We start from the raw sequence: 26596 nt of genomic DNA, 5'->3' as shown, positions 1-26596 counted from the left end.
ACTATTGAATTTTAGCTTGTTTTGCTTTCATAAAATTTTTAGTATAACCCTCCAACTTTTTCAGGGCAATGCACAAAAGATATTTTTTTTATTAGAATCCATTGGGAGTTGTGCTGAGTTCTAAATCCCTTCTGTGTGTTATTGGATAGATAACTACAGCAGAACGGGGCTCCTTCATAGCGGTGTATGTCAGGCCGTCCTCATAGGTGGTACACATGTCACTGTATATGTAGAGGGTCTTTTGAATTATAGACATTTTTTTTCTGGTATGAGGCAGAGAGTATATTGTTTTTTAAGTAGTCACCATGAAAGACAACTTCTATTGCTCATGGGGTTACCTTCCAGAACTTGGCAGAAAGACCCTATTGCTGAAGATACCACATAGTTATATTATAGGACATGGATAAACCAAGCTGACTCTGACCTGGAAGCTTCATTCCTGTTATCTAGCTTTCTTAGTGCTACATGCTACAAGAAAAACAAAATAAGTAACAGTCTTGCCCAGCTATAAAGCCTGTGAGCTTCATGGATCACTAACTTGCACAATAAGCTCAGATTTATAATAGTGGCGCGATTGTCATGGGATAAACAGCTATTTATGATTGGATTTGAGGTCCAGTTCACAAGATATAACTTATGTTTAGTGTGTGCCAAGAACACGTGACTGGGTAGGTCACAGTTTTCAGGGAAGAACGTCAGGAACTACTGTCTGCTTTGTATTAAATTGTCCCTAAATACTTGTCTTTACATGCATAGATTAGTGCATCTCTTGACCTTCATCAGAGAAGCTTTTTTTCCAGAAGATGACAATTACTAAAGAGATCTACAACTGATCAATGTTCAGAGAGCAAGAGACTGTGGTGAACTCAGTCCTACATGGGACAGTTCTAGCACCTTCCTTCCCTTCCAAAGCTCAGTGACCCTGGAAAGAGGAGCAAAAGATTGGAAGAGCCAAAGGCCTTGAGTGACTGCACATGATAGTGTTTTCTGGACACAACAGGGGACATATGAACTCAAAGATTCAGGACACATATGAACTCACAGCAGCTGTGACTCTAAGCACAAGACCCACATAAGATCAAGACAGCCAGAATCCCAGAGCAGGCATAAGAGGAGCTTGCAAAGTCGTACCTCTAGCTGAGGAGCCACTGGCAGTTGCTGGCTAACGGGAGAGGCAAAATCAATTTTATTCAGGGATGTGGCTTTGGCGAGGCTGTCTATGCTCTTGTAGGTGGTCTTACACCATGGACATCCGGGTAGCACTAAGTGAAATTTTTAATCATGTAGTTATTTGGGAGGAAAGAGCAGCGAAAGTGAGATAGAAGGAACTGGAAGAGACGGAATGGGGCGAATTCTATCAAAACACATTATTTGTACCCATGAAATCTGCAAACAATTAAAACAATATTAAGATATTTTTTTTTGACAAACAAAATTGAAATGAACTGAGAGAAGAAGTGCTTACTGTAATTTGACAAAGGTGGTAAAAAATGTAGCAGGGCTACCAGTTTTAGACCAAGTACAGTGCTAGAACAAAATTCAAAGCCAAAAGTGATCATGAAAGCCTACAGGGGTTTTTACAAAATACGTCATATTTCCCAGGATGGGACACAAGAATTTTGCATCAACCACTTTTGGGGTAAAATAACTGAAGGACACAATGATCTTAACTGACACCTAAAAGACACCCTGATAGAGCAGAATTAGGGAATTAGCCAAACCCATACCAATGCTATTTTCTCCACCAGTCTTTCCAAGACTCCCTATTATATGCACAGCCTCACTTGCACTTAAATAAAAACAAGAATAAAATTTTGATGTGCTCACCGTGGTGTTGGTACCTTGCTGAATTATCCAGGGGTGTAATCAACTTTCTAACAAGGATCTTGTGAGCCTCTCAGGTACAGAAGGTACTTCAGTATGTTCCCCCCACCCCCCAATTAAAATGTGAATACTATTAACAGGGCATGCATCTCCACTGCACATCACTTTCTGCATCTGAATGACAGGGAATTTTCAATTGCTCACAGAAACTTCCCTCTCATTGCTAGGTTTACAAGCAATCATACCACTCGACACAAACTATAATTTCCTCTTTGTTATCTTTGCTTCCTTCAGACAAACACCATTCACTGGAGATATAAGAATGAACCATTACCCCGATGTAATGGCTGCCTGAGAGAGAGAGAGCTGAGCCAAGATCAGAGACGAGCGCATATTAAGGAACACAAAGAGGATTACACTTCTAGATGAGGCGAGAACCCTGCCGTTCGCTGTTTACATTTTCATATCCTCATACACTTGTCTGAACCCTCTAAAGATTTTTACAAAGGAGTACGCACACTAATAAGGTTAGCTGTGAACAACAATCTAATCCTATCACTGATACTTAAACCCGACAACTGCTCTAATCCCTGCTTTTCATGCATCTGCTCTCTCTCTTTCAATCACCCACCCACCCACTTACCCATCTTTTTACCTCCCCTCCCACCCACGTTACTAACACATTCTGAGTGTCTGCTCCTGGGCTCTGTACCACTTCACAGCTTACAAACCACAGTGTGCTTGTGGTTGAGAGTTTGACATCGTTATCCGTCTTAGCCTTAGTTCCTGAACTTGAATGTACCAAGGAAACAACAGACATGTGTTAGGCAATTCTAATGTCTACCTGAAACTCCAGAAGATTCTAATTCATTCTTCTCGAATGGGGGGTTAGAAATCAAGAGTTGTTTCTGAATGCCTCACATGGTTCCAATAAGAAACAAAGGTTCAGAATCAAGGGCTTAGGATTTCTAACTAATTAAAGGAGACAAATACTTTTTTTATTATATAATTTTGACTTCTTTGTCAAAAACCAGGTATCCATAGGTATGTGGATTTACATCTGGGTCTTTGATTTGATTCCATTGAGCTGCTTGTCTGTTTTTATGCCAATATCATGCTGTTTTTATTACTATAGCTCTGTGGTAGAGTTTGAAATCAGGAATGATGATATCTCCACAAGTTCTCTTATTGTACAGAATTGTTTTAGCTATTCTGTCTCCCCCCCCGCCTCCCCCCTGACCCCCCGCCCCGTATGAAATTGCGCATTGTTCTTTCAAGGTCTGTAGAGAATTGCGGTGAGATATTTAATAAGGATCGCATTGAATCTGTAGACTGCTTTTGGTAAAATGGCCATCTTTACTATGTTAATCTGACCAATCCATGAGCATGGGAGATCTTTCCATCTTCTGATATGGTTTTCAATTTCTTTCTTTAGAAAGGATTATAGAAGTCAGATGGGTCAAGGACACCACAGGAAAACTCATAGAATCAACTATGGGCTCATAGAGGCTCACAGGGACTCAATCTACAACCAGAGAGCCTGCATGGGACTGACCTGGGCACTCTGCATATATGTTACAGTTGTGTAGCTTGGTCCTCTTGTGGGACTCCTAACAGTGGGGACAGGGGCTGTCTCTGACTCTTTTACTGGCTTTTGAAACCCTACTCCTCATACTGGGTCACCTTGCCCAGTCTCAGTACAGTGGAAGGTACTTAGTCTTACTACAATTTGATAGGTCATGTTTTATTGATGCTCATAGGAGAACTGCTGTCTCCTAGACAGAAATGGAGGGGTGGACTGGTTGTGGGTAGGAACAGAGTGGGAATGGAAGGAGGGGAGGAGGGAGAAGAAACAAAGAAACACATAAATTTAGTTATTTTTAAAAAGGAGACAAATATTAAACAAGAGATTAAAATTAATACTAATAATAGTTGCTATTAATTACTTAATTACTGTTACATTATGCCGAAAATCCTGGTGACTGGTATTTCTCTCTTTTTGGTTAGTTCCATCAAGCCTCCACTGTGTCAAGAGGACCAGGCTCAAAAGAAAGTTCTGTTTGTGTCTCCACACAGTTTCTCCAAGGTGCTGGTATGCTTCCTGTCACAGACAGTGAGCTTCAGTGAGGCCCTGAGCAGAAAGCTGAACTTGAAGCTTTTTGTCCTGTTTTCTAGAGACTAACTATTCCTAATGAGAACCCCAGACAGCATCTCTACATACGTGTAATAGAAAGCATAAGAAAATTAACATCACACTGAGATAATTTCTTTTCTTGCTGAGAGCAGGCATGAGTTAGCAGAAAGAATAAATGTTGAGGTTGGACAAAGATGTAATTCCTCCCTCCCTTTGTGGGCGGGGCAGAAAGTACCTGTACCTATAGATCCCTAGGGAAACCAGGAATGTTAAACATACAGGAACGTTTTCAGGAAAGACAGAACACAGTCAGAGAGTGGATACTGTTAATGACCTGGTGACCTTTTTGCTATCGGTAGAGGTAGAAAAATGAAGGCTTATCCCAGACTCTTCCCTCCCTAGACCATTATCCTTAGCTCCCAGGTAAGAGAACCAATCCTTAGATGTCACATGAACTTTCTAGCCTGATGACCTCCATGTTATCTTGGTCAGAGACCACACTAGATCCTAGGCCCATGAACTTCAGAATCCATATTCATCATCACTTGCACTTGGCAAAGGAGTTTCTACACAGTCACAACCCTAGGGGTTATTGTACACCTAGAATTGGAATTATGATTGTTGCTTGGAAATGTTTTTTTTTCCAGATTGTGCTGTGTTTTAAATAAGCTGGCATCAGATTCTCTAGAAGCTTTGATCCAGGTTGGCGAAGGCAATCTGAACTGAGTTTTTATTCTCACCTCTTCTCAGACCATTTTGCTGCCCGCCCCTGTGACATCTAAAGAGACCCCCCCCCCCGAATCTCTCAATGTTCTTGTTCATGTCATCAGACCGCTACAAGCCTCTGGCCCTCTAACCTATAAACTAGGCACAACTCCATTGTCTCTCCTGGGGTGTAGATTAAATGAGGTAAGATGCACATAGGAGTTAGGCTGGTATGAGGCAGAAGAATGTGCCCCAGAAATGCCAGTCACTCTGGTAGGTATTCAGTGCCTTTCATGCTAAAACAGAGAGTCCACAAGAGCAAGGACCACATTTGTCTTGTTCATCAGTGTGTTCCTAGATCATGTCAGACACATGACAAGAGATATAACTTCTAGTGCAAACTATATACATCCACTTGGGCTAGCTATATACATACATTTATGTGGCTAGTCTGGGAAATCCAGTTAGAAAAGACTCTGGCTAGAAAGCATAGATTCTGGCAGCAAATGTGATTTCAAAGCTGGTCAAATGAGTTCCTTGGTAAAGTGTCACCCTGAGGCATTTTCCTTGCCCTCTTCTCCTGCCTGTTATCTCACCAAAATAGTCATGCAGGACTTGAGGGTGTTGAAGAACCAAAGAGATAGCATTGCTTTGCTTTCTCACGGTCCTATGCTGAAACCATTCAATCCTGGGTCAAGTTTTGTCTCAGGAAGCCCATGGAACCAGGATTTTGACAGTTTGATACTCATTCCTTAGACTTCATTGGTAGCATCCATTCATGTGACATTAGCTTTCTCAAAATTATTGCTCTGATTTGCTTGAAATGGTTCTAGGAGTACCCAAATATCTGCTATCACCAAGCAATTAATTTGCCTACAAAAACCACAGGGGAAGAACATTATATCTTGCAAGAAAGCCAGGCCTAGCAGTAATTTATCTTCAAGGAATAAGAGTTTATAGGACCTAGTGGCACAGTCTGCAATCCCAACTACCCAAGAGGCTGACACAGGGGGGTTGTGAATCCCATGGGGTAAACTAGCGAGATCTAGGTTCAAAGAATAGAAAAGAGCAGAACCATCAGTTGCAGCCTATAGGCATAAGATAAAATTCTGTCTCAGCCATATAAAAAGGTAGGTAACCATTATGGCCATCAGGGGAAAGAAAACAACGTATTTCATACAGGCTCAATATAATGGAAAGGCACAAACTTTATGGATGCATGCAAAAATAAGTGGGCATTCTCTAGGATAGCATGAAATATTCAATATGAAAATTTTCAAATCTCATTAGAGTTTAATGTTGTCATTTCATTTCCCACTCCGGTTAGGAGAGGGCTATTGATGGCTGGCAGTGGCTGGTGACAAACATGAAATGTGTGCCAAGAAGGGCTCTTGTTCCTGGGATTTTCTGACTCTTATTGTCCTCCGGGGGGCTGAAGTTTGATCCCCACAGCCCTCCTGTGTATGGCTCCAGGTGTCAGGAAGGACGGTATTTGTCGCTTTAATGCTGGCAGACTTCTAACACATTTTGACATGCTGTTTGTTTCCATCTTTCATGCACGTAGAAATGCATGTATTCTACATAGATGCATGTGTCTTTGTATGTGTGCATTTATTCTTTTGACAGGGTCTTACTCTGTAGTCAAGGCTGGCCTGGCATTTTCAATTCTGTCTCAGCCTATTACTGGAATTGCAGGGATGTCATGCCACATCTTCTCCCCCACCTTTAAATCCCACAACCTCCCCACTCCTCACTATACTGCAACTAAACTCAGAGAAATGATCAAAAGTTCTCTGCAGTATCAATGCTTATAAAATTAATCTTTTGGGTTTATAATCACAATGCTTAGCGCTTCATTTTGTCTGTGGAGAGCTGTGGTTCTCAAATTGCTTCTCCAAGGGAAAGGATGTGGTTTTTGATCCTGCCTTCAGCTATGAAATGAATGCTTTTCCTGTAAGAAACTTTCAGCAGGGCCAGAGTTCGCTTTTGATTCGGGGACCAACATGGCAAATTATTCAACTCACATTTGTTTTTGAATGTCCTATTACCTTTACTTGTACAAAACAGGCTGTTAACCCATGGCTGGCTATTATCCCAAAGGCATATAAATACTGCAGGCAAATTTCCAGGTTCCCCTACTATTTTTAAGGATGAGTAATGATGTATTATGTTAACAATAAGATCTCTGAAATGAATGCTTATCATGCTCAATGTTCCAGGTAACAGCGTGTGTGTGTGCCTGCGTGCGTGCATGTACGCACACTTGTAATAATGTCACTGAAATCTCATAAATTCATTCCGAGTTTTTGGTCTCATTTTTGTCCCCTTTCTACAATTTTCACAAATAAGGAAATTAAAACACTGTTAAAGTCACAGGCTAGTAGGGCACAAAACTGCTCAACCCTCTAACCTCATATGCTGTTACCAGAGACGACATTTGACCCACTTCCTGACACCTTCAAATATCATTGAGCAGGGCTAGGGAAGTGTTCCCCAGCTGGGTGGTGGAACACTTGCCTAACGTGCATGAGGCCCTGGGTTCGTTCACCAGCATGACAGAAACATTTCTAGACATGGCAGACCATGCATGTTATCTTAGGACCCAAAAATCAGAAGGCTGGAGCAGGATGGTCTCAAGGTCGGGGGAAGCTTGGGCTACATATGGAGATCCTCTCTCAAAGGCATAATACCTACTACAGCCAGATGTTGTCAGAGGCCTTTTCATTATGCCTGATAGGAGGTGGTTCAAATTAATCAATCTACTTCCTCATCTGTTGTACAGGAATGAAATCAATGCCTCCAGCGTAACTTGTTTGTTTGTTTTTGAAAGAGGTATTTGTGAAAATACTTTAAAATTACAAACCGTTATATGACTATGAACTGTTCTCCAAATATTCACACCATAAGAGAGGAATCAACACTTATTAAAGATTCTGGTCTCAACCACCCAATGACAGACTTTTTCTTTAAGGAACTCAAATTCTCTAAGCGGTCCTAGAAAATTCCATGAGCTGTAGTTAGAACCCTAAGATTTAGAACCTTCACATTGGAGCAGATGCAGAAGCCATTTAGTTAAAACATCTCCCCCGTCCGAGTCCGATTCATTTCTTTCTCTTTTAAAGTTCATTTATTCTTTTCTCATATATTCCATCCTGACTGCAGTTTTCCCTCCCTCCCCTCCTCACACATCTACAGCAGTTCTGATAGGACAGTCACCTTGTCTTGAGTGACCCACATGGAGGACTGGCAAGGGAGGTACCCCAGCACGTCAGCCAATTACAGATCCCTTCTACTGGGCGGGAGCTTTTGGCTCCACCCCTCACTTCTGAGCACTCTAGGTCATTAGCACTATGAGCAAACACTCTTGTGAGAATACCACATACAGAGAGGCCTGACTGTGTTCTACCCTTCTTTAGTAAGAGCCTGGATGGCTGGTGCTCCAGGAGGTCATGACGGAGAGCAGAGTCCTCTGTTCGCCATCTTCTCCTGACTTCTGTCCTTTGGGTATGCTGTGAAGTGGGAAGCAAACTGTACAATAGCTTCCTGAGTGCTCTGACTAGACGACGTCCATTAGAGCTGTGTGTCTCACAAATGCTCCTCCATGTGACGCGGAGCCATTTGCGGGAATGGAGCAATCAGAAGCAGCCCAGCGCCTTCCGCTTTCTATTTCCACCTCACTTATCATGCACATTTTCCATCTATATCTGCATGCGGAGGCTGGAGGGCATTTCCATCATTTCCCCGAGAGCTTTCACGAGGACCAGAGAGAGCAGCACAAGCTAATAGACAGATGCCTCGCGTTAGGAAGGGCGTCAACCCTTGGCTTTAATCAGTACACCGTCAATAGTCTCCATCAGGAATAACTAATTACTGGCTCAACTCTGTTCCTCAGATGTCATCGCACAACTCTATCTGAGGAATGTCATCTGCACTTAAAGAAGGGACAAGCATCATAATTACGTTTTAAGCTATTACTTCAGCATGAAGCTGCCACCAAGTGTGAAATGACTTATAATTCACATTTTTTAAAGACCCTGAATTTATTAGCATCTATTTTCCACTCAAGGTTAGGGGTATGGTTTTTGGATTGCTAGAGCCTTCAAATTCCTCGTTTTTTTGTTAGACTAGAATGCCTGTGGCTGGGCTCTGATGCCAGACAAGGAAACATTCATAGGGTTGGCTGTGTGTGTGGAAACAGAAGTCTCAAAGAACTGAAGACTTCATTTCCTATGTGAACGAGAAACAGTAATGAAAGATATAAGTGGGGGAAGGAAGATGGAATTCCTTTATAAATTATATCGGTGGCCTAGAAAGCAAATAAGCTCTGTAGGCTATGTGCTTCTCTGGGATGTGCCTGTTACAAAACTTATGGACATAAAAAGTACATGAAGTTTTAAGACTGTCTTGGAACAAACAGGGAATATAAAATAACAACTTTTGGAAGGCGGCTGATTATGGAAAGAAGGAAGAAAGTGTGTGGCTCCTACATGCTTTGACAGCGCTGAATACACCAGGGAGACCCTGATATTGTTCCTTCTTTAACAATGTGTAGGATTTGTTTACTGGCCTGTTTGCTGACTGGGTGCCGACTTTTGAGGGAAGTGGACTTGTAATGATTCATGTATCCAGACCCCTTTATGAGCAACAGGCAAAGAGAAAACATCTCCGTCAATCAACTAGAAAATGAAAGTTTAGGTGCATTTGGAAGAGGAAGACCATCATGGGGGCCTATGTTAGGCAAAATGGCCAAGCCTAGCTCACAGCTGAAAAGTGAGTAGAGTTATCCAGGAGAAAAGGATGAGAGTTTTAAATCAAGAGAGCGACAGTGTGAAGGCTCTAAGTCCTTCTAGAGACTGATGGAAAAGGGCAGTATGGCAGAATCCTACAGAGGTAGAGAACTTCTGACTGAAAAATGTGCTGGATGCAGTGACCATAAATGGACTCTCAAAGTCCCAAACCCACAAAAAATAATAAAAGAGGTAAACGTGGAAAAAAAAATGTCAACCACAGGTTGGAACTGGGATGAAACCCAACACATAATAACTTCATTAGAACAGATTAAGAAGCTCGTAGCTAAGTCTGTGGGTCTAATAAGAAGCTGATGTGGGAGTGTCATATATCAATCTGTTGATTTCATTGGTTAAGCAATAAAGAAACTGCTTGGCCCTGATAGGTTAAGACATAGGTGGGAGGAGTAAACAGAACAGAAGGCTGGGAGAAAGAAGCTGAGTCAGTGAGTCACCATGATTCTCCTACCAGACACAGACGCAGGTTAAGATCTTCCCTGGTAAGACACCTCGTGGTGTTACAGGGATATTAGAAATGGGTTAGATCGATATGTAAGAGCTAGCCAATAAGAGGTCAGGCAGTGTTTAAAAGAATACAGTTTCCGTGTAATTATTTTGGGGCATAAGCTAGCCATGTGGGCGACCGGGTGCCGGGGACACAGCCCCGCCGCTCCTATTACAACAAGAAGTGAGCCGCATGGCAATCTAAATGTCACAGTCTTGGCTGGCCCAGGAGTGGCAGTGAACAACTACTTCTTTGATGCAGGAATATCTGGTGTGGCTACAATCAGGTGGTCAACAGAGCAGGCCACAGGAAACTGCCACCCTTCAGGACTGCTTCTTCACTCTTTACCTTGGGACCAAGTCACCCTTACTGAGGAAGACTGAGGTTAACTCTGGCCTTCGTCATGCCAGGACAGCTGAAGGTCACCTACATATTGTAGAGCAAGACCTCACAGTTTCCTGTGGCTCCAAACATACTTACCATCACAGTTGTCCCAAGAAATGAGTTAGACATCACTCTAGGGAAACTGACCAGCCCAAGAGGGAAAACATACAAATTTTGACAATGGATGTCAACTCATCAAGAAATTCCAGAATCTTCATATCTCAGAATCCATCACTCAACTAGTTCTTCATGCACATAAAATAGATTATTTAAAAATATTTACTTTTGATCATGTATACATGTGTGCCTGTGTGTGAATAGGTATGTACCCATGTGGGTGCTTGTGGAGGCTTTCTAAGATACTCTAAGTTCAGGGGTTATGGCAGGCAATGAGCCATTGGACTTGGGTGCTGGGAACAAACTTCAAATGGACTGTAAAAGCAATAATCACTCTTAAATGCTGAGCCCCACCACAGAGATCCATGGTCTGATCGTTCTTAAACTCAAGTGGTGTATGAATCACCAACCATTTCATAAACCTCTAATCAGAAAGCCAGATCTCAATTTATTATTTTTTAAGTTTTTTAAATTTGAAAATAAATTCCTTTCTCATACAATACATCCTGATTACAGTTTTCCCTCCCTCCACTCCCCCCAGTTCCTTCACACCTCCCATCCCCTCCAGATCCACTCCCTTTATGCCTCTCATGAGCAAAGACCAGGCTTCTAAGAGATAACAACAAAACGTGACAAAATAAAAAATAATAAGATAGAGTAAAAACTTTCATATCGAAGTTGAATATGGCAACCCAATAGAAGGAAAAGAATCCCTAGAGCAGGCAAAAGGGTCAGAGACCCACTCCTCACAGTCAGGATTCCCATAAAAATACTAAGCTAATAACTATACTATAGGCACAGAGGACTCAGTGTAGACCCAGGTAGTTGGTGTGGGACAATTCTAATTTTTGCCAATTATGTTTTAAATAAATGCTGATTGGCCAGTAGCCAGACAGGACGTAGAGGTGGGTCAATGAGAACAGGAGAATTCTGGGAAGGAGGAAGCCCATTCCTCTGCAGTTCTGACCCAACCAGACACAGAAGCAAGATGTGACTGCCTTGATGAAAAAGGTACTGAACCATATGGCTAACACAGACAAGAATACAGGGCTAATATAAGTTATAAGAGTTAATAAGAAGCCTGAGCTAATGGACCAATCAGTTGATGGTTAATGTAGACCTCTGTGTGATTTCTTTGGGACTTAATGATTGAGGGAACCAGGTAGGACAGAAAACCTCAGACAACAGGTAGGCCCAGTCCTTACTGCTTCAGTCTCAGTGAGCCCATATGTCCCTTGCTTAGTTGATTCAGAGGGCATTGTTCTTTTGGTGTTCTCCATCCCCTCTGACTCTTAATGTCTTTCTGCCTCCTCTTCCTCAGGATTCTCTGAGCTCTGAGGGGAGGGATTTAATGGAGACCTTCAGTTTAGTCTCTCCCTCCACATAATGTCTGGTTGTGGGTCTCTGCAGACCTCAATTTAAATAACTTGAAAGAAACTATCATTTTTATAACCGATAGCTCAAAAGAAAAGAGAGAGTACATCTATGCAATTCATGCAGGACATAATAAAAGGGCAACATTCTAGAATGAAGATTTCTGAAAATTTTAATATGAAAGCAGGAACCAAAGGATCAGGGAATGGGATGGAAAGTATAGGCGGGCAACGAGAAGAATGAAAATGGGGAAGAGAAGTGGACCATAACCAAATGGGTTATGATGAAGTTGTGAGGGATTAAGATTCGTGGGGGGGGGGGCATGCATGTGCATGCACACATGCATGCACAAGTATGTGTCATGTGTGTACGGGTATCCATAGAGGCCAGAAGAGAGCATCAGTTTACCTAAAGCTAGAGTTATAGGAGGTTGTGAGCCATTGAATATAGGTGGTCAGCTGAACCCTGAACTGAACCATCTCCCTAGCTCCTGAGAACTATTTTTTGAAGCTTCATCACCACAACACTGAGACCCAGAAACAAAGAGCAGATAATGCAGTGACCTTTGGTCCAATATCGTGCATGACCTTGGCCAGGAAATGAGATGAGCCTATCCAGGACTCCCTGAGATCTGCCTGTCTTGCTCTCACGAATACCACACTGTAATCTAACAAACTACAGACAATACTGGATTAAGAAGAGTGCATGGGAAGAAAATATGATTGACTGGCTGGTTTGTTTTTAATTCATTTCTGATTCTCAACTGAATTATTCATCTAAAATCTCTTGTCATCTTGTTCAGCTAACCTCCCATTACTCTTCGTTTTGAAAAGGTCTTAACTGGAATCAAACAAGCCTGGCTTCAAGCCAAAGACCATGAAGGCTGTAATTAAGCAAGATTTTCTGTCTATATACCCAGCAGGGCCATCTACAGAGGAGGGAAAAAAAAACAGGAGTCAGAGGCAATTGTGTGTTTTTCAAGAATAACAGAACAATATATTCTACATACTTTACATAATAAATGACAGCAGCTGACATTTTAATCAAGACAAAAACAATAACAAAGTTGCTGCGCTTTCTTCGGAGGCAGAAGGTAGCCCGAGTTCGTGTTTTCTGCTTTCACAGACAAAGGTACCAATGCTTACTTTAAGCTGGTAAGCCAGTAGACAATTAGGGTAAAAGTGCAATTTTATACCCTCCTATGATGGCTTTTATTAGAGTGCTATTTCAGTCTTTAATCCCTAATATTAATATAAAATACATAATTATATTTTTTAACAAAAGCCACTTGTCAGGGATGCTGGTGGTGATGCCATCTCACTGTTTCTTTTATGTTGAGATGGAAACAGGCCTACCATGACAGCTAAAAGTGGCATTTTTCAAGCATGCCATCAATGGCTCTAGCTATCGCAGACGCCTGAGGGATGTCTAGTAATGACTTTGAGAGAGGTTTGATAGATGCTTTTCTTGTCAAGGCATTCCTTCCTACATCTGGTTCAGTTTGAAAGATTAAAATACCCAAACCACTTAGGGGGAGAATAGCATTATATTTAGACCCATCCCTTGCTAGTTTAAGATTTGTAAGGGGATGGATATTGCTTATGACAAGGGTTATAATGGTGGGTTCTGACAGATTTTTTCCCCTTTGATTATTTCCATGGTTTCTACAAAATTCAGAAAGACAGATTCATAGCCATTATATCTCGCCAACATCAGCTAAAAGACATTGGGATTTTCAAGCCATTCCCCATGGAAGACTGGTCAACTGACAAACCAATTCATTCGACAAAAGCAAATGGCATTGCCTCACTGTTCTTGTCTAGTTAATTTCTGTCTCAGACTTTTATCCTTCTGAATTGTTGGGGGAAAGTCAAATGGCATCTAGCCTGGTGACCCTTCTATGAGCACAAACGAAAAGCTTTTCCTCAAATAATCAGTTTTTCACATTTCCTTTCCCTCTTTGGAATATTAGAGACAGGAAAAGATTTGTGGGGCTCCCTGGGAAGACAAACAGAGTGATTTCAGTTTCCAGGATGTGCAGTTCTTGTGAGAGTCAGGGATGGGTTAGCAGTGCATGCTGAATTCTGTTGCTTATCTCCATGCCAGACTGTCTAGTCGGTGCCTCAGTCCATACTGTGATTTAAGTATGAAGTGTCTCCCATTGCTTTGTGGATTCCAGACTTCGAAACCAGTTGTTGGCCTCTTGGAAAGTACCTGAATCTGGAGAGTTCTGACCTAATCATTGGATTAATTCTTTGATCAAGTCACAGTATGATGATGTTATTGAGAGGGAGTGAAACATAAGAGATGTGGCCAAGATAGAGGAGGTGGATAACTGTAAGGTACATCTGTTGGACTAAAGGTTGGCCTGGTCAATTGCTGAATTTTCTTCCTCTGTTTCCTTGCCACCATGACATTAACTGCTTCTCTCTACCATGCCCTCTCTGCCACCGTGGGTGGAAATGATGAGAAAACAAATATTCCTTCTTTTAGTCTCCAACGGGTAACATGCCATGGTGATTAGAAAGCTAACTAATCAGTCTCACTCCAAAGAATCTTCCTGGAAGCCTGCCCACCTCTAGCATCAGTTATCACCTGTGTTCCCAGACAGGCCTCAGTTAGAATGTGACTCAATGGTAGAATATTGGCCTAGTGAACATGAGACTCTGGGTTGATCTGCAGTACCAGAAGAAAAAGTGGGGTGTTGGGAGGTTCATATGGGTCCTTCTAAAATCATCTTCTTTTTCCAGAGAGATTCATAGCATTTCTTCCCTAGTCACATGACACACAGAGAGGCCTTTGCTCTATGGCTTCCTCCCACAGTCCCAGAAAGGGCAATGGCACTTTACAGTTAACTTTCCTTCTTTTCTTATTTCCTTTTGTTGAAAGGCAGGATCTTGCTATGAATCCCTGGCTGGCCTACAACTTAATATTAGACCAGGCTGCCCCTGAACTCACAGAGATCAACCTGCCTCTGTTTCTCAAGTACTAAAATTAAAAGTGTGCAGTACCAGGGTCCACTGACTTTTCTCAAAACCCATCTAACTAGCCATTTCCTCCGTCATTGAGAGCTGTTATTTTAATCCTAGCTTTTGTGGCATTTATCTTCTTCCCACAGCTGACAAGGTATAAGGAGAGGCAGGCTTTCAATTCTTTTCCAAGTGAGACCTTCCTTATGCTATGCCCTCATAACATAAGGAACAAACCCTTGGCATCCTCTATAATATTATTTTGGAGACGGGGTCTCCTATGTAGCCTTGGCTAGCTTAACTCACTAAATAGACCTGGTTGTCCTCAAATTGCTGTGAACTTCCTGCCTCTGCCTCCCAAGCGCTGTGATGACGGACACATGCCATCACGCCTGGCTGCTATCACAGCTTTTAAAGAGCTTCTGATTGGTATAGGTCAAGAGTGAGGATGGAGCTACCTTGACTATTGAAGCATCTCTCTCCCTTTGTTCCATTTGTTTCCGTCTCCTCGTGAAAACCAGCAAATGGGGAAATGAAAGCAACACAATGGCTTAGCCTAACTTAGGAGATTGTTCTTTAACAATTAATGGGAGAGGGGCGGTAACCATTTATCTGTGATGTTAGTAGTTACCCCAGATACAGAAATTGCTTGCATTTCTTGTTTTTTTCTTTAATTGAAAACTTATTGGCCTCCATCATTTGATAGAAACTTTTACTGGTAGAAAAAAAAATGTTCGTCTTTGGGAATGCCAGTCTGGGCTGTCAACCCTGATTGTACAGAACTGTCTCTCCCCCTTCTCCAAAGCCAATAGTTTCTCGGCTTGTATTTCCTGAGTTCTTCTGCATTCTAGTTTCCTATGCTTGAGAGCTTAAGAGCTATGCTGGCATTCGTCATGTGCATGGGCACGGGGGCCACATTCAAAACAACGTCAGGACATGCGGAAAGCCCGAGCTGTAGACCAGTGTTGATGTCATGAATGTACCATTCTGACTCTGCAGTCTGCGTCTTTACTAGGTGACTCCTTGGTAAGTAGCTAACCAACACTTTGTAATGGTCTCTGATCCTTTCAGACATCTACTTGTTTATTTTTTAAATTTCTCATTTAAATCATATTATACAGCCAAATGGTTCTGAATATCACGTATGCAAAACCAAAGGACCTCAGGCTAAGTTTGTGGGATGCTGGGGATGCAGGAAAAGAAAGGGAGGATGTGATTTGTGGAAGATGCCTATAAAATATTAAAAAAGAACTTAAGGGTTTTATACCTAATGACATTCTGTGGTATTGTTCTATACACTACACATCCTCGGGCAAGAGGCTCATTATCTGCCTCTCTCCTCTTCTCCCTCCTTTCCAGTTCTAAAAATCGTTATCTGATAGTTTTGTACTGTGACTTTAAGGAGGGTGTTAATACCCACCCTGTAGTTAATTGAGCCCTGCGGCTATGTCAAACTATCTTGGTACCTTAGGTTTATAAAGCACCGGAAGGCAATCTAAATTTAGTTAAGCACAGACAATAGAAAGTAAAATAATTTATTTTTGTCAACCTAAGTGAGCCTGGTTGAATTCTTGTTTCCCTATTATATACACATATTCTAAATCGTGCACATTCCCAAAGGAGTTTAGCTTTCTTATTTTACATTAAACAAGTGGACACATATACGCACCGCACATACACACTCACTCTCACACACACACACATCATGCACACATACACACTCACACACATACACACACACACATCATACATACATGTATACACACACTCATATGCCACCTATCAATTGTTCCAGGATATGCTGGGAGTATGAGATGTATATAAGGTTTCTGTCCTATCCACAGAATGTTGTTAATATTTGAAAAAGACTCCAAAAACTAAAAGTAATATCATTTCTCAGTTGTTGTACAACATGCATGTGATTATTTTTTATCCCAAATCATGGATGTCCTACCTTTAGCAACTGAATAAAGTCTTTCAAGTCTTTTGCAGTCATATTTGAAATCGCTTCTACAATATATTAAATAACATAAACACGAAAAGGTAAAATCACATTTGAATAAATGCTCTGAAATTTTGTGGAGAGTCACAGAGATTGGTTGGGATATTTGTTCCTTAAAGTAAGTGGCTAGAGATGTCAATTCCCTTTCAATCCTAAATCCAAGCCATTCCTTCTTTTTTTTTTATTTTTTAACATATCTCAACTAGAATCTCATTTGCTATGGGCACACTTACCTAGTGTTCCTAGGTAGATGCTATCACTTTTTGTGTGTTTACCAGTTTGCTTTAGATTTCTGTCCTAGTAATCATCATGTTACACTGTATTTTGGGTTATATGTCTGTTGCATTCCCCCCTTAACAGAAAACTTATATTGGTGGTCATTTTTTTCCACAGCTGCCTTCCAAATGCTTAGTACATGATTCCTTAGTAACTAAGTATCCAACCATTATTTTGTAAACGGTCTCTGATCTCCAGGTTACCCTCCTTGTTCTGACTAGATTAGAAATAAGATGGGAAGTTTTTTATTTTAAGTTTATTTGGCTTTTGGTTCTTAGGGAGCTAGTTAAGGTTCTTTAAATATCACAGCACACACAGTATTGTCTCCACCTTGTACTTTCTCATTCCGGGTCTCTCTGATTTCAGATTCTCATTCCTGATCCTCTAAGGAGGCTTCACAGTCACAGTGAGGACTCAGAGCAGTGAGCACTCAAAGGCGGCCTCTGTTCTCCAAGAAAATACATATGCAAAACTGAGGGGCCCTTTTCCCACTTCAGATGGTGAGCAGCTTGAGATCAGAAGAACCCGAACAAGGGAACATTGAACATCTTCACACCCTGAGTTGTGAATTTATTAAAATCCAATTGCTATTCCAGGTGAGTCCCTCTTATTGCAAGGGACAGGTTCAGCACTTAAGAGTAGTTTTGAGGACAGTTTCTAATCTGGAAAACTATCACTGTTTCAGAATTACCCTGACAGGTGACGCCAACCTGCATGACCCTCCTTACCCAGACTGTTATCATAGCCCTTATCGGTATAGTGAGAATCAGCCCTCTGTTGTGGATTTGAGCTCAACTCAGGGAATATAGACAAACACTTTCAGTGAAAACTACAAAGCAGGGACCATAGTCAAGGAAGAGCAAAGCAATAAACCAAAACCCTGCAACGAGGAAACTATTTCTCCTTTAGGAGAAATGCCAGAAGTCTCAACACTGCTTTTTGTGAACAAGTAAGCAAGCAAACAAATAAGCCAAAGAAGTCAAACTCTACCGGCAGCCAAGAGCGAGGACAGGGAAGCTATTCCAGGGGAAAAGCAAGCAGAGATGGGTACAATTTCCTGATGTTTGAGCATCTGGGTGAAGGAGTGCTATGGATATTTAAGTTGTTGATTTTTAAAGAAAGCTCGGGTTCAAGTTTTCTGTCTTCATCTGACTCAGCTTGCTTCCTGTTAATAACAATTACTGAGAAAATCTGTATATTACATTAAAAGAATGTCCACCTGAAAACATTTCAGTTTAGCTGCGCAGAGAACTTTAAAGATCTATTCACTTACTTCTCAACCAGCTCCTGTCTATAGTGCTCTTTTAATACCATTCTTGATCAATGAGATAGATGATTGCATCTCCTGTAGCAAATCTCAATAGAGAACATGATACATAGGACTGTAAGATGTTGACACCTGAGAACAGCAAGCAAAGGGATCATCCATTCATACTTTATAACTCCTGCTTAAATTTAAAATTATTTTAAAACAAGAAGTTAGAATAATAGAAAAGAAATAGATATCTAAACCAAAAGAGAGTTGGATGTCTGTAGATGGCAGGGCTCCATGTTTGCCTCACGGCCACAGAATGAGGTTAGCAGGTTCCTGACCCACAGTACTTAGACATTTTCATTCTGTTGCATTAGCACCACAACAGTTTGTGGTCCTCTATTTGCTGACACAAGTCCAGGACTCTCATTAAAGTACTTGCTTCCTTGAGTCCAAAGATACAGTGGCAGAAGGTGGCAGAAGCCAGAGGACATGGGTTTCAAGTTCCTTATCCTTTGGCTCCACAGGCAAAGTCAGCATTAATTAGCAGCGAAGAGTAAAGTGTGCTGCTATTCAATAAATGGAAGATGCAAAACATACAGACCGTCTAATCCAAGTTAGTCTGTGAACCACATTTGGCTATGTTTTCAATTTCTCTAATAGGTATATCCACCCTGTAGCTCACAACTGAAGATAGCCAGGGATGGGGCTTAGTCACAAACCTAAACTATCCTAAGATATAATATATTACATATATTATAATATAATATAAATATATTATACATATGTATGTATAACAACATATATATATGTTAATATGTGTATATTTTTACACAAGCAGACACATATATTGTAATCTGACTGCTTTGTTATGGTGTATAAACTTCGTAGATAAAAGGTTATGTTTTGGTGCCAACAGGCTGGTCATACTACAAGATTTCTGTATGGGCCGGTTTTGTGTGTCAGCTTGACACAAGCTAGAGTCATCAGGGAGGAGGGAACCTCAGTTGAGGAAATGCCTCCACAAGATCCAGCTGTAGGACATTTTCTCAATTAGTGATCAATGGGGAAGGGACTGGTGGGAAGTACCATTCCTGGGCTGGTAGTCCTGGGTTCTATAAGAAAGCAGGCTGAGCAAGTCAGGAGCAGCACCCCTCTATAGCTTCTGCATAAGTTCCTGCCTCTAGAACCCTGCCCTGCTTGCGTTCTTGACTCGACTTCCTTCCATAATGATCAACACGGCAGAAATGTATGACAAATAAAACATTTCCTCCGCAACTCAATTTTTGGTCACTGTGTTTCATTGCAATAATAAAAACCCTAAGACAATGCCATTGAGAAAAGAATTCTAGAAAGAAGAAAAGGCTAAAGTATGATATTTTTTTTTTATCTCAACTGAACTCAGGCTACCATGATTTGGCCAAAAAAAGACAAACAAAAGAATAGTGTCAGAAAAACATATGGAAATATTTTTATGATGCCTGTCCTAGTCAGGCTTAAGTGTCAACTTGACACAGCCCAGAGTCATCTGAGAGGAGACACCTCAGTTAAGATCCTATCTAAATCAGGCTGCTCTGCGGACATGCCTGTGAGGGACTGTTTTGATCATTAGTTGTTGCAGGAGAGTCCAGCCCACTGTGGGTGGCGCCATTCCCCATGCATGTAGTCCTGGGCTCTATACAAAAGCTAGCTAAGCATAAGTGAGCTAGAGGCCAAACAAGTAAGAAACATGCTTCCATGCATTCTGAAATGATTCCTTGTTCAGTTTCCTACCATGACGTCTTCAGTGATAGACTGTGCCTTCAAAGTGTAAGCCAAAATTGCTTTTGGTAGGAGTATTTTTTTTTTAATCAACAAAATGAAATGAGGGTAATTCCTATCAGAAGACATTACTTTGATCATCTGTGGATGCTGCCAATAATCTTAGATGACCACACTACACTCTCATTTCCTCAGGAACTTTAGAGAGTCCATATACTATACAAGTTCCAGGGCTTCTCTTTGGTTTTGAGTAGACACTGAAGCTTATCCTCAGCAAAATGTGAGCAAAAATTGTCCTCTGGTTTTCATGAACTAGCTCTCCAGCATGGACTGATGTGCTGAGAAATACCCTTTTGCTATGGTTTTGTTTTAATATGTGTTTACAAGGAGCAAGATGCTATTTTGATACAATATAATAATGATCAAATGAATTAGCCTTTGTTGTCTCCTTAAAGTGGTCATTCTTTGTGTTGTTAATCTTTGAACTCATCGTTTCTGGTTCTTCACAGATATTTGATGGGCTATGCGTTCTAGTACCAGACTGCACGGTATAACATTAGAACAGATTTCAGTGTAACATGTATACTGTATATGTGGTACTCAGTATCTAAGGTTTTCCAATCTCCAGCACTCATCTTCTTATAATGACCATCATCCAACTCTAAACCATACAATCTACTTATTTTGGGTTTAACATATGAATGAGACCACACGCTATTGTCTCTATGTGCCTGGCTTATGTCATTCAGTGTAACGTCTTTGAGTTCATCCGTGCTGTCCCGTGTGGCCATCATCCTGCTTACAGCTTTTGGGTTGAGAAAAACAATAATAATTACAAGAGCAATTTTGATAGGACGTTACAAAATGGAGTCAGGGAGCCGTTAGGACATAGGGTCAGGCATGAATCTGTCAACTGCTTCCTGCAATATGAACCTTTCACATGATGCATCCGCAACACAGGAACCACAAGGCATTGCCTTTGTACTGTAAGCCTCAGGATGTCCATCACTCGGCAACTGGACTCTAACTTTATGGGCTTTGCAGCTCTGTTTACACATTCTTTCCTTCCCTTCTCTACAGTCAATGGCACAGCTAAGCTCAGACTTCCCATGCCTTTCTCAGGACCTTGATTCAGGCTATCTAAACCAGGAGTCCTGAATTGTTCTCCCAACAACTCCAGAGACAGCCTTTCTCCCTGATGCAGTTTCTGAGTCAAAATTCAGAGACATTACACATCTGCCACATTGTCTTTATCCATTCATCCATCAAGACACAAGTGAGTTGATTCTGTCTTGGCTCTTGTGAGATTTGCTGCGCCAACTGTGGGAGTGCAGATTCTGGTGTATGTACTGACTTCATCACACATGTATAAACATGAATACACATATATGCATGCAGGCAGGACAGCTGGCTTATAAACTGCAGCTCTACCTATTTGGGATTCTTTTTGGTGGTGGCTGTGGGGAGTTCTCATTCTCTAAAATTTTTCTCTTTTCTCTCAATTTATTTCCCTTTATCCTTAGGGAGTATACATTTTGAAGACATGCCAGGGTTTTGGGCACGAAGTGCTATATTTGTCACGGCTGAGAATGTGCTTCTGTTAAGGGAATACAGGCTCCCCTGTGCCTGTGGCCATTTCAGCAAAGTGTGGTATGGATCTGGAGTCTGCATTCTGAAAGAGTAGATACAGCCTATGCTATGCAGATGCGTCCGATTATAGTTGATGTCTATTATGAAGTAGCTAGCCTTGTCTGTCTTCTTATGATTTACCACTGGTGTCAGGTCAAAGAACTGTCAAACACAAAGAAAGCCAGCATTCTCCCGGCTTCTGGGTGATTATAATCCAACCTTGGAAACTAGAGTTGTATTTACATCGACATAGCACTTTGAATGTGTTTATCTTGTAGGACTGTCAGGACCTAGGATGGTTTTTAGGACATATCTCTATGTCCATTCGTGTGTGTGTGTGTGTGTGTGTGTGTGTGTGTGGTCTGTGTGTGAGAGGCATCTCAGGTGCCTCCCCTGCTAAGACCACACTTACGGACAGTTGAGGAGCAACAGAGTTGCAAAGACTATCTATAGAACACAGTCCCAGCACTATCGGATGTCAAGTACTAGACATTCTGTTACACAGGAAACATTTGAATTGGGTTTAGAAGCCTACTTTTTTTAGTAAGACTTTTGGAACAGCTGATCAAAAACCAGCTGTGATTCACTTTCTAACTCTATCCCTTTGTAGCAACCTAGAAATAAGCAATAAACAGACAATGCCAACCCAGAAATCTAATCACCAATCACCTTTACAGAGCTGAAAGTTCTCACCACAGACCTGCAATTCCTTAAGCACTAACAAGAACAACAAGAAGAAGATAAAAAAAATCAGTGTCTTCAGTAATTCTCCAATCTCTCACCATTAACATGTTTCATACAAATTAAATACCAGCATTATTCAAAATGAATCCTTGGCCAGCCACAGACAGGAAACAGCCACTGATCAATGCAAATCGAAACCAGAAGCTTACCTTAGTTCCTTGAAGGGGTCGGCTCTGACGTTAGGTGTTTCAATGGATTTGGGAAAGACTGTGCCTTCAGCTCCTACAGAGAAAAGACAAAATAGACATTGTGCATGTGGGGTGACCCAGGGCATTCGTGGCATGCGGATTAGAGTTGATAGCGTGTATATCGACACTAGCTTCAGGGCTTCTGACAGGACAGTGTAGAATCAGTTCCTGCAAGCAACCCCTGTAAAAACTATGGACAGCTCCTGTTGTTATATCAGAGGGAGGCTAGGAAGCAACTTGCCCCCCCCTTGGTCTCAAAAAAGAAAACAAATAGAAACATTTTAATTAAAACACAATTACATTCTATTCCTTTTCCTTTTCCCTCCGCTAGCCCCTCCAGTATTTCTCCTCCTCCCTCTCAAATTGATAGCTTCTTTCTCAAATAGAAAAACATCTTTAGAGAAGATGCCTTGAAATGGGAAAGGTTAATTCTTGTCTCTTATAAATTATTAATGGTAAACTGACTGGAGGTTTTGAATGCAGCCTCCAAGGCCCTCTCCCTGCAATGCAGTACAAAGTGTGTCACTTGGGATTAGACAGCAGTGTTTGCCGTGTGTCAGGCTAAAGCTTTTTCCGTAAATTAAGTTGTGCATCATGATCTTGAAAAGATATGCAAATGGACCGTTATGGGAGATGACTTGAAGTACATATTTCTATGCTATTAACATTGATCTCCGGCCCGATTGAGGCATTCAGCTCCTGCTTGAGTCTCAGCATCTGACTATTCCACTCGTCAACATCAGCTGAACCTTTCAAGCTATAAAAAGTCATGATCATCTATCTGATTTTTACGCTCCGTAAGTGACTTCAAATCATTTAACCAACAGTATATTAGGGACAATTGCCCTGGATATTAGCTTTTCAATTAAACATGGCTGGGGTGGTATCCTGTACTTTGAAGAAGTTAAAAATCCATATTTGATGTATTTCTTTGATGCTGTTAAGAAAAAGTGGAGTATTTTGCACTTATGTGCAACTTTCTAGAACCCTCTTGCATGTTTATGCTGCTTAGATTCTCCAAAGTTTGCGATTATTACCTCATTTTAGATTCATCCTGGGATAATGATGTGTCCATAAAAATGAATTTGTCTATTTACTTTTGCAGCAACTGCGAAAATATTCAATCTTATGATAGCAACAACAGACTGTTGCAAGCACAGTCAGAAAACAGGGCCTTCACCTCGCATTACAGGTAGCCAGTGAAGGAATAGCGTAATGATGAGCAGACACTTTGAAGGTATTGATTCTGAGTGAATCCTATTGATTCCATCATATGTATTTGCTCATGTTTCCTACAGCAACTCATTGACTTGACATATTCAGTGCTAGGAACGTAAATGTGGGCCATTTCAAACCTTTCTCACTCTAAAGATACTCTTGTGTGTTTGTTTGTGTGTGTACATGTGTGCACAGGTATGCTCACACATGCACACTCATGTAGAAACTAGAGTTGACATTGGGTGTCTTCTTCCATGACTTCCCACCTTATTTTTTGAGACAGGTTCTCTCACGGAACTTGGCGAGTGGTGTTGTGGCCAGCCTGGTTATCTAGCAAGGCCCTGGGAGCCATCTGCCTCTCCCTCCCAAGGCTGAAGTTACAGATGTTTGCCACCGAGTTTGGCTTTCACAAAGGTACTGGAGATCCAAACTCAGGTCCCTCATGTTTGCCTAACAAACATTTTACGCAGTGAGCATCTCTGCAGTACTGACATTATTCTTGCCTTTTAAGATTCCATATAATTTCAAACACACTGAAGCATGCATATAATGAAATCTGTACACTGTTATGCAAATTACATAAGAATGTTCAAAGTTTCGTTATGCATAAATTATTAATTTTGCCCCGGAGATTTCCATGTTTTATTTTTTTATAAGTGTAGAATGAACTGGATTTTAGACTATCATGTAGCTTTTGTTAAATATGTACAAAATTTGTCTTTGAAGAATGTATTCTTTCTCTCTTTGCTATGACCAAAGGTTTGTCTCACAGGGCTATTCAACATTCTGACACTGTGATATGATGTCACCACATACAATGTAGTCTACATATGTTTGGCCACGTTCATAGGTGCACATGTGGCTTATGGGCCACAGACTGTATGTGCTTGGCTCATGGTTTGAGGGTATGGTTCCTTACAGTGGAGAAGGCATGATGGCAGGAGCTTGTTTATATCTGCCAGTTCAGGAGGCAGAGACAAGGGGGATGCCAACATTCAGGTGGCCTTTTCCTTTTCCCTGTTTTATCTAGTTTGAGGCCCCAGCCCCCAGGATGGTGTGGCTCATATTTTTCCTACAAGTTAATCCTTTCTGGAAAGTCCTCATAGGTAAATCCCAGTGTGTCTATCTAACACTCTCTAATCTTCTTTAAGCAATCAAATTGACAAAAGAAATTAATCATCACAATGAGTATATATTTTGGATCTCCAGCATTGCTGGGATACTTGGAGAATCGTGTGGGACTTGGAAACTGTGGAACTACTAAGGACTCCACAACCCTACAGAAGTCACATGGTGATGTTTCTCAAGCTATGTGAGGCTCCTCTTCATCTCCTGTTCTGAAGAAACTAAATCACTGAGCAGAGACTTCCCTTACTGAGATATAGCAATGTTCCTTCTACCTGTAGTTTTGCTATATCTCAGTAAGGGAAGGAGTTAGTTTGGCTGCACTGTTGGGCTATTTAAACTCCAGTTGAATCTCCTTTTCCTCTACCTGGAATTCTGCAAAAGCAAAAGGAGTACTGCCTTCTTTTTTAATTCACCCTTACTCATCTGGCTTATATGTATGGCAACTGTTCCTATCTATGGACAGCCTTCACAGCAGCTGTGATACTTGTCCTTTTGCCTGCCTTTATGCACACCTGCACCTTCCTTTCATACGCGATCTGGAGTCTGCAATATGGATACACAGTAGAACAGAGGCTACCTTACATCCCACTAAGCACTCTCACTTGAAGAGTGGCATTTTCCTTTTACAATGACTTTCAAACACCTGACCAGTTTCTTTGTCCCAGTTAAGCTCTGGCAGGGTCGGCTTCTTCATTAGCCAAGAACGACAATCAAAACTCACTACTTTAGTTGTACACCTGACTTTACTAAGTTCAAGGAGGAGCTACTTATCTGAAGCTCACGGCTTTTGTCTCTGTCATTCCTCTGAGCCAGTCCAAGGGGGAAATAAGTGACCATGATGCGGTGTTGCAATACTTTGCACAATAATGGTGTGTGAAAAAGACAGTATACTCTGACCCGCAGAGTTCAGGGCCAGTGTTCTCTGATCCAAAAATACCTTTGCTGTTTCATGACTAGGAGAATATCTTTCTCTCTGCCATATCCCCATTGCCCAACACAACCAAAGGCAAACAGTAGGCATTCAACACATATTTATAAAATGACTACAACATTTATTGGCACCCAGCATTTTTCTGTATCTTGCAGACCTTATCCTATCTCTTCAGCTTGTCATAGGGTCTGTGTAAGTAGGTGTAGCTTCCTTGGGCTGCTGCCGGGCTGGTTTCTATTGATGGTACAATTCCTCTGAGAAAACTCAGTTCCTGTCATAAGATTCCTTACATGATACTATATATTTTAAGAGACTGTCCCAAATTACAATTCAAAATATTATTTTAACTCTACCTATAAAATAAAAAACACTGTACTAAAGGAATATGATAAAGGTTACATAAACCGCTTCATTTAAAGTCAAAGGTATTCAGGGACTGTAATCCCTCCCAACACCAAGGAACCACATATCTAAAGGCTGCAGCTAAAATTCACTTGGGTCCCATAAGCACATCTGTAGTGACACCTGCAGAGTCTCCCATGCACATGTGATTATCAACCCACCTTTAGCTCCAGGGCCCTATCACCTTGCTTTGTCCGTGCTAGGCTATTCTTGTTTGAATATCAAGTTTCTTTCCCAGGCTTTTGTGTTGAATGGTTTGTTCCTAG

The 26596-nt window shown here is 41.3% G+C and overlaps 1 protein-coding gene across 2 annotated transcripts in view; it reads right to left on the bottom strand.

Moving 5' to 3' along the window:
• Window positions 1–26596, bottom strand: part of Sgcd (sarcoglycan delta) — a 526086-nt gene that overhangs the window by 79438 nt on the left and 420052 nt on the right. For both annotated transcript variants that reach the window (XM_075992837.1, XM_075992836.1), the window contains exon 6: window positions 22613–22685. In XM_075992837.1, coding sequence (XP_075848952.1) covers window positions 22613–22685 — 73 coding nt within the window. The remainder of the gene's footprint in view (window positions 1–22612; window positions 22686–26596) is intronic.

This window comes from Microtus pennsylvanicus, chromosome 11 (genome assembly GCF_037038515.1).
Source record: "Microtus pennsylvanicus isolate mMicPen1 chromosome 11, mMicPen1.hap1, whole genome shotgun sequence".
NCBI lineage: Eukaryota > Metazoa > Chordata > Mammalia > Rodentia > Cricetidae > Microtus > Microtus pennsylvanicus.
The sequence above is the reverse complement of the archived record's forward strand: the minus strand, read 5'-3'. Positions and strand labels throughout refer to the sequence as shown.